Genomic DNA, 18,144 nt, shown 5'->3' on the forward strand with positions numbered 1-18,144 from the left:
TTTCAATTTCTTTTAAACCTCCTAAATTTGTTAATTTAACTAAATACCCCCAAATATTTTTTTTAGAAATTGCAAAAACACTCCAGCCACCCTTCGGCGGTGGTGGCCGGCTGTCCATATTTAATGGGTGGGTTGGGGGTGTTTTTGTTTGCTTTTAATATTTTATTATAGGGGTGTTTAATAAATAAACAAACATAGAGTATATTTTTATTAATTTTCAAATCCTACATCGTAATACCCGCCCAATTTAACTTTTTTCAAAAGATTATTCTAAAAACTATCAGAATAATGAACCAAACGGACCCCAAATGTTTGGAAAAATCCCAACAGGAGTAGACAATCTTGTTAACTTGGAGTGTTTACATCTAGCAAGGAACCATTTCACAGGCCATATTCCCAACAATATTGGGAATCTTCAAAAGCTACATGTTATGCTGGTCCAAAAGAACAGGTTATCTAGGGATATACCATCTTCTCTAGGCAATCTAACATTGTTAACAAAATTTAGATTAGATAGAAACAACTTACAGAGGAACATTCCTTCAAGTCTTTGGGAGATGCACTAATTTAGAAGTATTAGATCTCTCTTATAACAATCTAAGCGCTGCCATACCCCCTGAAGTGATTGCTCTCTCATCCTTGTCAATTTATCTTGATCTATCTTGAAACCAATTGACTGGTTCCTTGCCCTCAAATGTTGGTGACCTTATAAATCTGGGTGGTCTATATATATATCTAAGAATAAATTGTTTGGTGAAATTCCTGATAGTTTAGGCAGTTGCATTAGCTTGCAACAACTATTCACAGACGGTAATTTTTTTCAAGTGAATATCCCATCATCCTTGAGTTCTTTTAGAGGCATTGAATATCTTGATCTTTCATCCAACAACTTGTCTGGCCAAATACCCAAATTTTTAGTGAACTTCCCCTTTTTGATGAACCTAAATTTATCTAACAACGACTTCGAGGGTCAAGTACCAATTGTGGGAGTCTTCAACAACGCAAGTGTTGTTTCACTTTTGGGAAACGATAAACTTTGTGGTGGCATAATCAAGTTACATGTATCCAATTGTCCAATCAAAAGATCAAAGCAAACTCGATCTATTTCAAAAACAGTGAAAATTCCTATAATTGTTGGAATGTTGTTGCTAACTATGTTGTTATGTTTGATAATTATTCGTTGGTGGAGAAGAACATAAAGAAATTCCTCTTCTGCATCACCATTGTTGGCTTCACTTCTACAAGTGTCCTATGAGAATTTGCTAAAAGCAACTACTGGGTTCTATTTAGAAAATTTGATCGGTTCGGGGAGTTTTGGTTATGTGTATAAGAGGATCCTAGACCATAACAAAATGGTAGTGGCAATGAAGGTTCTTAACCTTCAACATCGAGGAGATTCCAGGAGTTTCTTGGCTGAATGTGAAGCCTTGAGAAGTATCAGACATCGAAATCTTGTCAAAAGAATAACTGCTTGTGCAAGTGTTTATAACTAAGGAAATGATTTCAAGGCTTTGATCTATGAGTTTATGGTTAATGGGAGCATAGAGGAGTGGTTACATCCCAATCTAACAACGAATGCATTGCAAGTGGCGCCCAAGAATCTAAATTTTCTAAAAAGACTTGATATTGCTATCAGTGTTGCTTGTGCAGTGGATTGTCTTCATAACCATGGCCAAACACCAATGGTTCATTGCAATCTCAAGCCAAGCAATGTTTTTCTTGATGATGAGTTGACAGGACATGTAGGTGACTTTGGATTGGTCAGATTCCTTCCAGAGGGCATCCATAGCCTTTCATGTAATCAAACAAACTCCATTGGTGTAAGAGGAACTGTTGGTTATGCTGCTCCAGGTAAATACTTTTACCTATTTTATCATTCCTTTAAAATGTGGTTATACAAGCTATATTATATATAGGGAGGTTTTTTGTCCAAATATATGATATTTCCAATTGCAGAGTATGGTATGGGAAGCGAGGTTTCAACTCATGGTGATGTGTACAGTTATGGCATACTTATATTGGAGACGTTTACAAGGAAGAGGCCAACCGATGAGAATTTTAATGGCGATCTGAATATTCATAATTTTGTGAAGGCAGCTATCCCTAAAGGAGTCATTGAAATAGTGGATCCAGTTCTTCTTCAAGAAATAGAAGAAGGGCAGACAAGCTTGAGAAGTCACAATGTTCAGGGGTGCTTGATTTCCATATTTGGAATTGGAGTCATTTGTTCTTTAGGGTTGCCTAGTGAAAGGACGAACATGGATGAAGTTACAACCCATTTGCATTCTATCAAGAACAAACTTCTTCAAACTCCAAGACGGGGTGAGAGACTACTGTAACTATATGAGTAATTTTCTTGTGTTTTATAATTAAATGTCTTATACAACTTTAGAATAAGGTCTGTTAAACAATTTTCAACTCGCAATATGTTATAAATGGATGTATAATTTTATTTTTTACTGATAATAAATAAATCTGGGTAGTCATTGTTTGCCCTTAGAAGGTAACTGATCAAATTTATATTAAGAAGTGTAGTGTATGAATATTAAGCATAATCCAGAGCATATACTGTTAAGATTTTGAGGTTAGTGTAACTGAAACATAAGCCAAGTTCTGAAATTAAGAATTATTTAGTTATTATGTAGTTATGAAGTGCTTAATATAATATTTTTTTTTTTTGGAACATTAAAGTTTGTCTAAAATAACTAGGATTCAAATTAAGCATCACATACGGCATAAAACTTTGAATTAGAATTTTGTTGTGGATATATAGATTTCTAAGTCAATTGGAGCCGTTTTGGTTACAAACTTTGAATCAACTTACACCAATAAACCAAATTTTTCCACAGACAACGACAACTGATGAGTCAAGTCTTTGTCTTTAGTAAGATTTGCATTGATTAGAGAGCCATGGTAAAATAAAAAATCTTTATGATATTTTATGAAATTTTTTTTTCCTTCAAGAAATTAAGAATTTCAAAATTATAAAAATAGACTGATTTTGATTTTCTTGTAGCATCTTAAAAGGATAAAAAATAAAATAAAATAAAAAGAAATTCTACTTTATACACCTTTTATTAACCTTTTCTCTTCTTTCATCCAAGTTTGGCTTACGTTAGTCTGTTAGACCCTGGTATCACACACGACAGAAAAATAAAACATGAGATTCGTAATTGTAGATCAAAACACCAAATTTTCTCATCACATAACACGGAAAGGAAATTTTTATTAAAGTTATAAATATACAGTGAATCAAGTCCTCGTTTCAAGCCCAAATTTAGTTTAATTGACATGCCATTGAATTGTCGTATGAGCTCTACCAATGCAGAATCATCGAGTTCTTTTGGTTTATAATTTAAGTTTTGAGTTGGTGACTTGCTGGATGAATATCATTGTTTTGGAAAATTGATTAAAATTCTTTCTAACTGCAAATTCGATAGTATGTTGCAAATATGCTCCTGTCGCTTTACTTCTGTATGAGTTTTACATAAAGTGCTCTTGGTTTTGTCAACTTGATGGGGATTTTTGTAATTTTATATATACATAATATCATATAATTGAAATAACAAGAATTAAAGAACTGAGGAATTTGATTTCGTGTGTGGTCTATAATCTGGAATGGTCCTCTAGTAGAAAAAACTAGAAATGCAGTGAAAATTCATTAGGGAATGTTAGGATACCATATCGGAATCTCACACCTACCAAGTTTGATACTTAAGCCTAAAGGGTCTCCCACCTATGAGATTGATCTTTTAGGTTAAGCTCTTTTTTAGACTTAAATCCTAACATTGGTGCTTTCGTAGAGAGTTTGATTGCAAAATGGCCTGTTTATATGCTAGATTAAGATGCAAAGTCCAGACTCCAAGTATTCAAACAGTACTTGTGATAATTAATCGCATTTAAAAGCAATTGGTAGGAGAAATTTTGGTTATCATGATTCGAAATGAAAGGTGAAGGCTCTTTCTTCAACATAGATTTTTATCTTAAGTTGTCGGTTTGTGTAGCACCTTCCATTCCAAGCCTTTCATGCAGGAAAGTCAACCTTATAAAGCAAATCAACCGTAGAAATTAAGAGTAGCTTTTAAGGTTATGGCAACGTCTTGTGGAAATGAAGCGTTGAATTGGAAAAAGTGTTGAATTCAGCAGTATGAAAGCTAGAAAAATAAGCCCAAATTATCTTCACCTTTAAACACGATGTAAATGAGAATACATGAAAAAAGTTTATATAAAATGAGTCCAGTCCTTGTTTTAGTTTCATACTAGCACTTTTTCCTTTGAATTTTGAACTATCATTTTCAGAAGCTCCATATATATAGTTACAAAGCTAGCTGAAGCTCACATAAACTAAACAGAAAGACAAGCAAAACCTAATCGCTTTCTGCAGCAATGAGTACAAGCAATTTATACTTCTTTTTCCTTTTTTGCCTCATAGTGATGCATTTTACAAATTTTGCCGCTTCCACCACCTTTATCGCTAGAGAATTGGGTGAAAATGAGACTGATCATGTTGGCCTGCTGGCCTTCAAGTCAAAGATAAGTGGTGACCCTCATGGGGTCCTGAACTCATGGAATGATTCTCGCCATTTCTGTGAATGGGAGGGCGTTACATGTAGTCGCAGGCATAAAAGAGTCACGGTCCTAGACCTAAGGGTAAGAGCCTTGTTCGGATCCTTGTCCCCCCACATTGGCAACCTCAGCTTCCTGAGGGAGATCAAACTCTCAGGAAACGAAATTCAAGGTGAAATCCCAGGCGAAGTTGGCCGGCTATTCAGATTAGAAGTTCTACTTCTCGGCAATAACTCACTTGTAGGGAATATTCCTGCCAACTTGTCCCGTTGTTCCAGGCTCAGAGAACTATATGTGGGACGCAACGAGCTGACAGGGAAAATTCCAATGGAGTTAGCGTCTTTGTTCAACCTGAAAGAATTAGGTACACACTGGAACAATCTGATAGGAGGCATCCCCCCTTTTCTTGGGAACCTTACCTCCCTTGAAGCGTTATCTATATCTTACAACAATTTCGGAGGAAATATTCCAGATTCATTGGGTCGATTGAAGAAATTAACATCTCTGGGACTTGGCGGAAGCAACCTCTCCGGTACAATTCCTCCTTCCATTTTCAATCTTTCCTTGCTTGCTAATTTTACTGTGTCTGAGAATCAACTTCATGGAAGTCTTCCATCAAATTTAGGCCTTGCTCTTCCCCATCTCAAATTTTTTCAAATCTCACAAAACTTATTTTCCGGATCCATTCCAATGTCTTTATCCAATGCTTCTAAACTCGAATTTATTGAAATGTATGATAACAATTTCTCTGGAAAACTGTCAGTTGATTTTGGAGCAATGCAACACCTTTCATACCTTAATGTAGGCAACAATAATTTAGGAAGTGGGGAAGCTGATGAGATGAGTTTTATCAGTTCTTTGGCCAACTGTAGCAGTTTGTATAGTTTGACTTTAGCTGTAAACCAATTCAGAGCAACATTGCCTCATTCATTAGTTAATCTTTCTACTCATCTCCAACAGTTAATTATTAATAGGAATCAGCTGTATGGAAGCATCCCTTCAGGGATAGGTAATCTTGTTAGCTTATATTTATTGGGTATGGAGCGTAACCAATTTACAGGCACAATTCCCAAAGAAATAGGTAAGCTTCAGAACTTACAATGGATGGCTCTTAGTGACAACCAGCTCTCAGGGGAAATTCCTTCTTCTCTGGGAAACGTGTCGGAATTGGTTGAACTTCTCTTGAACAATAACAAGTTATCAGGAATCATCCCTTCTAGTCTAGGACAACTGAAACGGTTGTATAGTTTGAATCTTTTCCACAATGATCTTCGTGGAACTATACCCATAGAGATTTTCAATAAATTGAGTCTGTCACTCTCACTAAATCTATCCCAAAACCATTTGGTCGGATCTATACCTCCAAACGTTGGTAATCTGAAAGATTTAACAGGATTTGATGTGTCTGACAATAACTTGTCCGGAGAGATTCCAAGTGAACTTGGTTATTGTTCTAATCTTGAAAAGCTTTACATGAAGGGCAACTTCTTCCATGGATCCATTCCATCATCAATGAGTTCTTTGAGAGGTATTCGAGAGATAGATCTTTCTCAAAACAATTTGTCTGGTCAAATTCCAAAATTCTTGGAGACTCTGTCCTTGGAGAATCTTGATTTATCCTTCAATGACTTAGAAGGTGAAGTGCCAGTGAAAGGAGTTTTCGGAAATGCGAGTGCAATATCTATTACTGGAAATAGTGATAGACTTTGCGGGGGCATAGCCGAACTGCAACTGCCCAAATGCACCAACAACAACTCAAAGAAAGAAAATATCTCTCAGAAACTCAAAATAATAATCTCAACCACAAGTGCCCTTTTCGGATTAGCCATGGTGTCATTTTTAGTTTTCTATTTTCTTAAAAAGAAAAGACGAAAACAACTTTCTGCAGAAACTGTACTGAGAAAAGCACTTTTGAAGGTGTCTTATGAAAGGCTTCTTAAAGCAACCGATGGGTTTTCTCCAACACGCTTGATAGGTGCGGGAAGCTTTGGCTCTGTGTATATGGGAAACCTTGATGAAGATACTGTTGTTGCAGTTAAAGTACTTAATCTTCAACGCCAGGGAGCTTTCAAGAGTTTCATGGCCGAGTGTAAAGCATTGAGAAATATCCGCCACAGAAATCTTGTCAAGGTTATAACTTCTTGTTCTAGCACTGATTTTCAGGGTAAAGACTTCAAAGCTCTAGTTTATGCGTACATGCCGAATGGGAGTCTTGAAAAGTGGTTGCATCCAGCTTGGGAAACAGAAGGTCGGCAGCTTGAAATTCGGCATCTTAACCTTGTTCAGAGAATAAGCATTGCAATCGATGTGGCATCTGCACTAGATTATCTTCATCACCATTGTCAGGAACCAGTCCTCCATTGCGATCTAAAGCCAAGCAATGTTCTTCTTGACAATGACATGACTGCTCATGTTGGTGATTTCAGGCTAGCTAAGTTTCTTCCAGAGATCTCAGATGCAAACCAAAGCAGCTCCATCGGAGTAAGAGGAACAATTGGATATGCAGCCCCAGGTAACCACAATATCTTGTTCTCTGCTGATACTGATACATGCTTTCAACATAACTGTAAATGTCTACAAAAAAAGTTGTATAAATTTTAATGTAAAATCTTGTAAAATTGCAGAGTATGGCCTTGGAAGTGAGGTGTCAACAAACGGGGATGTGTACAGTTATGGGATCCTACTATTGGAGATGATAACAGGAAAAAGACCCACAGACCACATATTTGAAGGAGGCCTTAATCTTCACAACTTTGTTAGAATGGCGTTGCCTGACCGGTTGATGGAAATTGTGGATCCAATGCTTCTAAACAGTGATGACGATGAAGCTGATACCAACTATAGGCTGATTCAACAAAGAAACAACATCAGAAAGGAATGTCTCGTTCCTATGGCAAGGATTGGAGTGGCATGTTCAATGGAATCACCACCAGATAGAATGAACATAACCGATGTTGTCCATGAATTGCAATTGGTCAGAAACTTTCTTCTTCAACCTAGAACGGTGTTCATTAATCAAAGAGGTAAGATTCAAAAAATTCTAACAACTTCCGTTCTACTTCTACGTAATGACATGAAATTTCCTGTAGCTGTTATCAGGTAATGTAAAAAAAAAAAGTGGATATATCTGGGTGAGATACAACAGGGCAGGACGTAGTAGTAGCTGAATCAATTTTCTCTAATATTCTGAGTTTCGTAGGATGGAATTTAAGCTTTGAAATTAGAACTGAGGTGAATTGGATATTCAACACTCTAGTTTTTTTTTTTTTTTTCCCTAAGAAGATACTTCAAATTCCATCCAATTCTATTTATATGGTTGAGTTCCATGCCTCCAGACTCTTTGTTATGAAATTTATAGTCTAACCTGAGAAAAGTTCTGTACTCTTTTTGTCTCCCTTTTATTCTTTAATCTCTTTAACAATACCCTTTTAACTCATCACAGGGCAATCAAGTTAAGAGCTTCATCAATCAAAGCAGTAAACGGTGGCCGCATCTTATCAACTTATTTTTGTGCTTTGGATTTTATGATTTTATTTCACGTCATTGGTGATTATACAATTACCATAAATAAAATTTAGATTTTATACTACATTTGAGAGTGTATTTAAAATGCGAAAGTACCCTACCGAAATCTGGGCCATGCCAGAATTTTCCATTTTGTGGGTCTGGTTAGTAGTTTCTTCTTTCAAGGTGTTCTGTTATGTATGCAATGAATGTGTTTGTAATTTGTAGTTTTCATCGGATCTTTCCTGGAACAAGTTGTTGCAACCTTCTATGATTCCTTGTGGAAGATATTTACACCTTTTGTAAAAAAGTCGAAAGAGAATTTGGCATTTTCTGCTCACCTTTCCTTAACGTGAAAATTAAGTGCCTCGACAGTGACAGACTCCAGCTTTGACTATTAGGGTTTAGGACCCTACCTAAAATTGAGAAAACGGATACTGATTAGGTAATTTCTTGTGTGTAAAACTTCATATATTTTGTAAAAATGAGCTTGATGAAAACAGTCAAAAAAGTTCCACTAGTTAGTGGGGAACATTATAAATCACTTCCATCATTTTCAAAAGTCAACCACTAGTTAGTGGCCAAAACCAGGAGCGGATGCAATACTAGTTGGCCCACCCTCAAATTTTTTTTAGTATACCCTAAACCCTATAGCTGAACAGAGAGGAAATTTACAGAATAATGGAAATGTAGCTTAAATAAGCCAATTATCTTGGTTGAAAATGCTTTTAAACAATCAGTAGAAGTACCATTCATGGGTTATCTTTATTTGAAATGAAAGCCGAAGCCTTCGAGTAATGTTCCATTTCTTTTAAACATGTCTAATGTCTACTGTCCCTCAATTTGATAGATACTAACCTTTCTGAAAATCAGATACCTTGAACTTGTTGATGAAGTTAGAATTTGTTGTCAAAATATGAACAGTTGAACTGGACTTTTCAATTCGTAATTTTGAACCAATAATCAACCAAATTTTCTTCACCTTTAGATGGGACATGTCATGGAAATTTGTGTTGAAGCTTTATCCAGTGAGTCAAGTCTTTGTCTTAAGCTCAGACTAATGCTAGTGCTTTTGAATTTCGATTTATGAGTTCACATGCGTCTAAGCACTATATAAGCTTTGATGAAACTCAAATAAATGAACAAAAAAACTAGTTCAAGCAATTGCCTGCTCTGTTTCAGAAATGGGTATATGGATAGGCTGTTCAATTTATTTTCAGTCTGTTTTTCTTTTCTGCATCACAGTGATGCAAGTTACAACCATGGCTGCTTCCTCCCTTTTCATCACAAAAGAATTGGCTGAAATGGAGACAGATGGTGTTGCCTTGCAGGCCTTCAAGTCAAATATTATTCATGATCCTCAACGGGTTTTTAACATGTGGAATGATTCTCGTCATTTCTGCGAGTGGGAGGGCATTACATGTGGTCGCAAACATAGAAGAGTCAGCCTGCTAGACCTAAATTCAAGAGGCTTGATTGGCTCTCTGTCTCCTTACATTGGCAACCTCAGCTTCCTAAGGGAGATCAATCTTTCAAACAACAGTTTCCAAGGTGAAATCCCTCGTGAACTTGGCCGTCTGTTTCGGTTACAAGTTCTACATCTGGGTAATAACTCCCTGGTTGGGGAAATTCCGGCCAATTTGTCCCATTGTTCCAGGCTCACAGACTTATTTTTGGGCCGCAACAAGCTTGAAGGGAAAATTCCATTTGAGATCACTGCCTTGTACAACCTCGAAACATTAGCTGTACACTTTAATAATTTGACAGGAGGGATCCCAACTTTTCTTGGGAACCTTACCTCCCTACAGATTATATCTGCTTCATACAATGCTTTTGGAGGAAATATTCCAGATTCTCTTGGTGGATTGAAGGAGTTAACATCTCTTGGACTTGGCGGAAACAACTTGTCCGGTACAGTTCCCCCTTCCATGTACAATCTTACTTTTCTTGCTATTTTATCTGTGTCTGAGAATCAACTTCATGGAAATCTTCCACCAAGTTTAGGTCTTACTCTTCCACATCTCCAATTATTTCAAATCTCACAAAACTTCTTTTCTGGATCCATTCCAGTATCTTTATCCAATGCTTCAGAGCTTAAATTTTTTGAAATAGTTGGTAATCATTTTTCCGGAAAACTGTCAGTTAACTTTGGAGCCATGCAACACCTTTCATACCTGAACCTAGGCTCTAATAATTTAGGAAGTGGGGAAGCTGATGAGATGAGTTTTATCAGTTCATTGGCAAACTGTAGCAGTTTGCAACAATTGAAACTGGATCAAAACCAATTCAAAGGAGAATTGCCTCATTCAATTGCTAATCTCTCAACTCAATTCCAGTACCTAGTCATTAATATAAATCAGTTGTATGGAAGCATCCCTTCAGGAATAGGTAATCTTGTCAACTTAAATTTATTAGGCATGGAGAATAACCAATTTACAGGCACAATTCCCAAAGAAATAGGTAAGCTTCAGAACCTACGTTGGTTGGCCCTTCATGACAACCAGCTCTCTGGGGAAATTCCCTCCTCCCTAGGAAACTTATCGACACTGGATGAACTTCACTTGAATAATAACAAATTATCCGGAGTCGTCCCTTCTAGTCTAGGAAATCTGAAACGATTGCAAATTTTGCATCTTTTTGAAAATAACCTCAGTGGAACCATACCCGAAGAAATTTTCAATATTGTACATATGTCAATTTCCCTAAATCTAGCCCAAAACCATTTTGTAGGAACTATACCTCCAACTATCGGTAGCCTGAAAGACCTAACGAGATTTGATGTGTCTAATAATGAGTTGTCTGGTGAAATTCCAAGCGAAATTGGTCTTTGTTCTATTCTTGAGAAGCTTTATATGGACAGCAACTTCTTCAATGGATCTATTCCATCATCGTTAAGTTCTTTGAGAGGTATTCGAGACATTAATCTTTCCAGTAACAATTTGTCCGGTGAAATTCCGAAATTCCTGGAAACTCTTCCCTTGAATCATCTGGACTTATCCTTTAATGATTTAGAGGGGGAAGTACCAATGAAAGGAGTTTTTGCAAATGAAAGTACAGTATCAGTAGCTGGAAATAGTGGTCGACTTTGTGGGGGAATAGCTAACCTGCAACTACCCAAATGCACAAACAATGGCTCAAAAAAAGAAAAGACCTCTCGAGCATTCAAAATAATAATTTCAGCTGCAGGCGCCTTTGCAGGATTAGTCATGGTGTCATTTTTGATTTTCTATTGGCTCAGAAAGAGGAGAGGAAAGCAACCTTCTGGACTGATCCTGAGAAAGAAAATTTTGAAAGTATCTTACGAAAGGCTTCTTAAAGCAACCAATGGATTTTCCTCAACACATTTGATTGGTGTGGGAAGCTTTGGCTCTGTGTATAAGGGAATTCTTGAAGAAGATGGAACAGTTGTTGCCATCAAAGTACTTAACCTTCAACGTCAAGGAGCTTCCAAAAGTTTCATGGCTGAGTGTAAAGCATTAAGAAATATTCGTCACAGAAATCTTGTCAAGGTCATTACTTCATGCTCTAGTATTGATTTTCAAGGTAATGACTTTAAAGCTATAGTTTATGCGTACATGCCAAATGGGAGTCTTGAAGAGTGGTTGCATCTTGCTCCAGAAACTGAAGAAGAGCAACTTGAAATGAAGAATCTTACTCTTCTTCAGAGAATAAACATTGCAATCGATGTAGCATCTGCACTAGATTATCTCCATCACCACTGCCAATAGCCAGTCCTCCATTGCGATCTAAAGCCAAGCAATGTTCTTCTCGACAGTGACATGATTGCTCATGTCGGAGATTTTGGGTTAGCGAGGTTTCTTCCAGAAGCCTCAAATCCAAACCAAAGCAGTTCTGTTGGTGTCAGAGGCACAATTGGGTATGCAGCCCCAGGTAACCACAAGATATGAATTTTCCTACCATGTTGATAATAACATACCCTTTCTACATAATCTCTACAAACTAATAATTACTTCTCAAAAATCATATTTGTGGATTGCAGAGTATGGTCTTGGAAGTGACGTTTCAACAAATGGGGATGTTTACAGTTTTGGGATCTTATTGTTGGAGATGGTAACAAAGAAAAAGCCCACAGACCTTTTGTTTGAAGAAGGCCTCAATCTTCACAACTTTGCTAAAATGGCCTTGCCTGACCGTGTGATGGAAATCGTTGATCTAATGCTTCTAAACAGCGGTGAAGATGAGGCTGATACCAACCATAGGCTGATTCAACAAAGAAACAACATCAGACAAGAATGTCTCGTTTCTATGGTGAGGATTGGAGTGGCATGCTCAATGGAATCACCACAAGATCGAATGAACATAACCGATGTTGTCCATGAACTGCAATCTGTCAGGAACTTCCTTCTTGAACCTAGAGCCCGGTTCAGCCGGCAAACAGGTGTAAATCAATAGCTTTTGTTGTATAGGAGTTACATTCTACGAAGGCATTTGTCATGTTTTTGGAACTATAAGTCCAACTTTGGTATTATGATAAAATAAAAGGATCTAAATGATATATATCAGCACCACATGAGCGAGTGACAACCGACAACACACATCTAGAAAAATTATTATAAATTCAGTTTTGGCGGGTATATTTGATATATCTTTAAAAGTATAAATACCAACAAGTAATTTACCAAAAATAAAGTAAAAAATTCCATTGTACTTTGTGCACAGAGAGACGGCCAAACTTTTAGCTCCTTATATTCCTACCAACAATTCGACCGAAACCCAACCCACCAATTAACCCATGGCTAGCCTCTGGCGGGCCGTGTCGGGCCAAACTAATCAGCTCAGCGACTACGACGGCGTCGAGTTCTGGTCAAACCCTGAGCGAACCGGCTGGTTGACCAAACAAGGCGAGTACATTAAAACGTGGCGTCGCCGATGGTTCGTTTTAAAACAAGGCAAACTCTTCTGGTTTAAAGAGTCAACTGTCACACGCGCCTCTAGGCCACGTGGCGTCATCCCAGTGGCCTCCTGTCTCACAGTGAAAGGAGCCGAAGATGTTCTTAACAAGCAGTACGCTTTTGAGCTGAGTACGAGGAGCGAGACGATGTACTTCATCGCCGATTCGGAGAAGGAGAAGGAGGACTGGATTAACTCAATCGGACGTTCGATAGTTCAGCACTCGAGATCGGTGACGGATTCGGAGATCGTTGATTACGATAGCCAGAAACGATAGGTGAGGTTTTGGTTTGGTTTAGCCACGTGGCAATAGTCGGTTAAATAAGTTTTGTTTGGTTGTACTTTGTATATCATATGGTGTTGCTTAATACTTCAATTGTGTTAAATAAATTTGTGATTAATAGTTTTTGTTTCTAATTGCGATGTTTGTTGTTATAGTAAAGGAATTACTTCAATTGTAGTATAAAACTGAAATGAATTTTTCGTGTTAATTTTTGTACTGTTACTTGAAGTACTTTCAATACTTATTGCTTAAGATTTATGTTCATGTCAATGGATGGCAAATTTATTTATCAATTTTTTTTATTTTTTGGGGTTAACTGTTCTGAAATACTCAAACTTGGTTTTAAATAGACTTCCCTATTGAGTTGTAAACCTTTTCGCTACTCAAGTAAGCTTACAGGGTTCTGTTCTGATTCAGAATATTGTGTTAGGGTATTGTGGTTGAGGGTTATTAGTGAAATGTACATAGTGATGAAAGCTAGAAGGTAGGATTTTGTTATGTGAGTTAAAGCTCAAGCGTTGATAATTAAAGCTTGTGGAGTGGGAAAAGATGATTATGTTAAATACTTCATGGAAATTGAGTTGGTTGTATTGTAGATAGTGACTGAAAACTGAAAATAGAGATAGTTATTCATGAAATTCAAGTTCAATAGTTGCATTCTTATACAGTTATTGTATTCTAGAAACTGGCTCATGGAGATATATTTCTCCCTGTACTAATGCCTAAATTTACTGATGGACTTCACCTTTATAAGCAGTTTTTATCAAATGCAATTACCTTACCACGTCTGTTATTTGCATCTGGTGTCTAGCATTTATCATTGAACATGAAATTCCAATCCTCAATACTGAGATCATGTACTCCTGCTTCTTTGTGTCTTTTTCCAGCGGCATATGTGGGTCAAATGTCGATCACTTGATCAGGCAGTGCCTTTCTAGTGAGATTTTGGAGATTCAGATCTTCCTTAAACATGTCACGGTTGGTCTCTTTGATGTAAATAGTTCTAGCAGAAATATCCGATAACTTACGTATCTCCCTGCATAGACTCCTGTTCACACATACCGTACTCTGCGGTGAAATTTATATTAAATTGATGAGCCGAGTTATTTCTAAAACGTTTGTTTACTGTCCAAATATTATATAGAAGTTAACATGGTTTTATATATATACTTGGAGCAACATATCCAGTAGTCCCCTTTATTATAACTGTGCTAGATTGTTCATTCACATAACCACTAGAAATCTTAGAAAGAAATTTTGCCAACCCAAAGTCTCCTACATGAGCAACCATGTTTTCATCCAGAGGGCTTGAGATCACAATGAACTGCAATGATAGATTCATTCTGATGAAGGATTCCTTTATAGACAGAACCATAGCCACCAATACCAATTAGATTATCCTCAGTTTCAGGAACTAGCATTTCTGAATATGCCAGTTTCAGGAACTGCACCTTCAAGCTCATTGAAAGAGAGATTTTAACTTTTGCAGAAAGGGAAGCTCTCCTAGATAACCTGGTATCATCACTGACAAGTTATTACATGAGAGATCCAGCTCATCTAATCCTCTCAAAGCATGTAATGCTTGAGGGATTGCTCCTTGAAAAAAAATCCCTTTAATGCAGAGAGACACCAAGCTTAACAAGAGCCAGATAGGTCTGAAATGCCAACCATCAACTTGTTCTCGGAGACATCTAATCGTTCAAGTTGTTCCAGATCAGCAGCCAGAAGAGAACAAACAAAGAATTATGAGATAGGTTGATATATATATATATATATATATATATAGTAGAGAAAAGGCTACAAATTGATGGAGTTGTATCACCATTGATGTTATTGTGAGAAGTATACAACATTTGTAGCTTTTGGCAGTTACTGAGACTTGGTGGTATTTTTCCTGACAGTTCATTTTGCCCTAAATGGAGATCATACAAATTAGTTAGGTTACCAAGGAGGGCCAGAATTTGCCCTGACAATCTGTTTCCTTGGATGTACAGTTGTAGCAATTTTTGTAGATTGCCAATAGTGTAAGGAATATTCCCATTCAACAGTAAGTACTGCATATCCAAGAACTTTAATTCTACTAGGTCCCCAATCCCTACAGGTAGAGTACCACATATCAGACTTGCACCTAATGATAAATATCTGATGTGGTTTGAGAGATTTGCCATGGAATACAGCAATGGGCCATCTAGAAAATTGTTGCCTATTGTTAGAATCTCTAGTCTTGAGCAATTTGTCAAGGAAGGTAGAAAATTTAAATCATTTGCTTCTCTAGTTCCTTGCATGTTAGCTCTGAGAACAGCAATGATAGATTCACTAACCTTCCTAGTTCCGCTGGTATTGGTGCACTGAACCTATTTGCTGTAAAAGAAATAAGTTCAAGATGTGAAGCATTGATAATGAGACTGGAATGGCACCTGAGAGTCTGTTTCCTCCAAAAGCAAGTTGATGTAGGTTGGGTTAAGTGGAACCAATATTAGCTGGGAGATTCCCCTCCAGCTTGTTTTTGGGTGCTGCAAAATTGATGAGGTCTGAGAGGTTATAGATGCTGGAGGGAATAGGACCATTCAGATTGTTATGTCCCGTTAGCAGATACCGCAATCTTGTCAATCAACTAAGATCCTTGGGAATGCTTCCTCGCCCGTCTCTGTTAGTGAGAGCAGAATCAGAGATGATAAATTGCCTAGGGCAGGACAGATTTTTCCTTTGAAATTATTTCGATCAAGGCCCAGAACAACGAGATATGGTAGAGAACTTAGGGCTTGTTATCAATAAGATTGAGTTGCTTGAGGTGTGACTGGTTAAATTTGCTGGAAATCCTCCTTGGAAGGAATTATTGTTTAGGTGCAGTATATTTAGACGATGCAGCTGACCAAGCTGTGATGGAATTTCTCCATACAAGCCCTTTTTTTGGAGTATGAGGATCCTGAGAAAGCTGAGGTTCCCTATATGTGGTGAGAGGGTTCCCACCAAACCCTGTGAGCTTAGATCCAGGACTGTCACCCTTTCTCAATGCATGCGGCTGCACAATACTCCTTGCCAGTCACAATAATGAAGAGAATTGTTCCATGACTTGAAGACTTAATGGGGATCCTGGGTTACATCTTGCTTGAAAGCCAGCAGAGCTAGTCTATCTGTTTCATTCTTAAATCTTGTAGCATACTTCAGGGAATTAGAGTTTATCCACCACAGGATGATGTTATGGAAGATGAATGACCAAAAAGCTCTCATTCTTAAACTCATACAGGGCACTACAGATTTCTCCTTCATAAACAGTGCGTTTAGATTTTTGCTTGTGGATTTATCTGTATTGCATATTAGCATCACTCAGCTTCATTCTACTTGGTTTGGCTTTATTAATGTTACAGATCTATCAATCACCATTGGATTGGAATCTTAAATAGTATACAGTAAAACAAATAGTGGTAATTGACGGACCAGTAACATTACCTATTTGGTACCGTATTATTTGCCCCTTCTAGCAACCTATGGCTTTCCCTTTTTTCTTGTCTATTAACAATACCATTTATTGCTGGACTTGTTGCCGTGCAAATTTTCGTGAACTATATCAACCCTTGTACCCAGAAATGATAATGTTAACGAGGTTGGTATAGACTATAGTATGTCTGGTGAAAACCACAAAGGCCTAAATCAAATAACGGTAAAGCCTAAATCAAATCACTTCATATGTTTCACTTGAAACTCGTATGGTTGCAGAAATTGAAAATCATACAGCCAAGTTTGTTTGTTTGTTTTTTTTTTTTTTTTTTTTTTTTTCAGTAAACCACTCAGCAAAATCAAGTTTGAAACTCAAGTTATAGAGTTTGACTGGCTGAATTGTAGATAGAGAAAGAAAACTGAAAATTGGAGCACTTCATTATGAAGCTTCAAGCTCAATTATGGCTGAAAAGTTATTGTAAGCTAAATACTGCTAAGCAAAGACGCCTCAGTTTATGGCTAGCCGTCTCCTGCATAAGACTTTTTTATCAGATGTAATTCCTCTACGCTCTGATTACCATCCGGTCCCTGGGAGTTTCCATTGAACATGACACTCCAACTCTTAATACCTGCTTCTTCTCTGTCATGTCTTCTTCGAGCAGCAGACGTGGATCCACGATGTCCATCACGTTGGACAGCACCATTCTAGTAAACCTGTGGAGGTTCTTACCGTCCTTAAACATGTCGTCAGTTGATCTCTTTGCTGTGAGCAGTTCCAGTAGAAGTATTCCATAGCTATATAGATCTCCCTAAATGGAGATTTGTTGACCCATGCCATATTTTGCAAATATGTCCACATGAAATTGATAAGCTGTTTTAGAGACCAAAAAGTTCTTCGACATAAACAAGGTTGTATATTTATACCTGGAGCAACATAGCCAATGGAGCCCTTTATAATGTTTGAGCTAGATTTGACATTTAGAGAACCACCAGAAATGGTAGGAAGAACTTTTACTAACCCAAAGTCACCAACATGAGCAACCATGTTTTCATCAACAAGTACATTGCCTGGTTTTAGATCACTATGAATTATTGGTGTTTGGCAGTGACAGTGAAGATACTCAGCCGCAGAAGCAACAACAATGGCAATGCTTAATCTCTGAACGAAACTGAGATTTCCACCTCATGCTCAGAGTCTGCAGCTTGTTTTAGATGTGACCAATTTTCTAGACTTCCTTTCGACGTAAACTCGTGGATTAAAGCTCTGAAATCATTACCGTGATAATCCACACTTGAGCAGACACTTTATTTTTACAGGAGATTCCTGTGGCGGATGTTTCTGAGGGCTCTGCATTCCGAGGTGAAGCTCTTTGAAGCTCCCCTTCGCTGATTGATTCCCTTGGGCGAAGAATTCCTTTATAAACGGAACCATAGCTACCGAC

The 18,144-nt window shown here is 37.5% G+C and overlaps 3 protein-coding genes and 1 pseudogene across 3 annotated transcripts; all 4 read left to right on the forward strand.

The window, feature by feature from the left end:
• The first annotated feature begins 308 nt into the window (after positions 1-308).
• On the forward strand, positions 309-2,339 carry LOC116111736 (annotated as a pseudogene).
• A 2,095-nt stretch (positions 2,340-4,434) lies between these two features.
• LOC116111737 (probable LRR receptor-like serine/threonine-protein kinase At3g47570) lies at positions 4,435-6,506 on the forward strand. Its single transcript, XM_031397884.1, has 2 exons — positions 4,435-6,396; positions 6,498-6,506. The coding sequence occupies exons 1-2, from the start codon at positions 4,435-4,437 to the stop codon at positions 6,504-6,506; spliced, it is 1,971 nt and encodes a 656-aa protein (XP_031253744.1).
• A 61-nt stretch (positions 6,507-6,567) lies between these two features.
• Positions 6,568-12,574, forward strand: LOC116111738 (probable LRR receptor-like serine/threonine-protein kinase At3g47570). The gene is given in 4 exon segments (XM_031397885.1): positions 6,568-7,078; positions 7,191-7,589; positions 9,226-11,961; positions 12,071-12,574. Coding segments are annotated over 4 exon segments (4,059 nt in total). The 3' UTR covers positions 12,484-12,574.
• A 136-nt stretch (positions 12,575-12,710) lies between these two features.
• Positions 12,711-14,361, forward strand: LOC116111710 (pleckstrin homology domain-containing protein 1). Its single transcript, XM_031397856.1, has 2 exons — positions 12,711-13,258; positions 14,152-14,361. The coding sequence occupies exon 1, from the start codon at positions 12,824-12,826 to the stop codon at positions 13,256-13,258; it is 435 nt and encodes a 144-aa protein (XP_031253716.1). The 5' UTR covers positions 12,711-12,823; the 3' UTR covers positions 14,152-14,361.
• Positions 14,362-18,144: the final 3,783 nt, after the last annotated feature.

This window comes from Pistacia vera, unplaced genomic scaffold (assembly GCF_008641045.1).
Source record: "Pistacia vera cultivar Batoury unplaced genomic scaffold, PisVer_v2 Contig65, whole genome shotgun sequence".
Taxonomy (NCBI): Eukaryota; Viridiplantae; Streptophyta; class Magnoliopsida; order Sapindales; family Anacardiaceae; genus Pistacia; species Pistacia vera.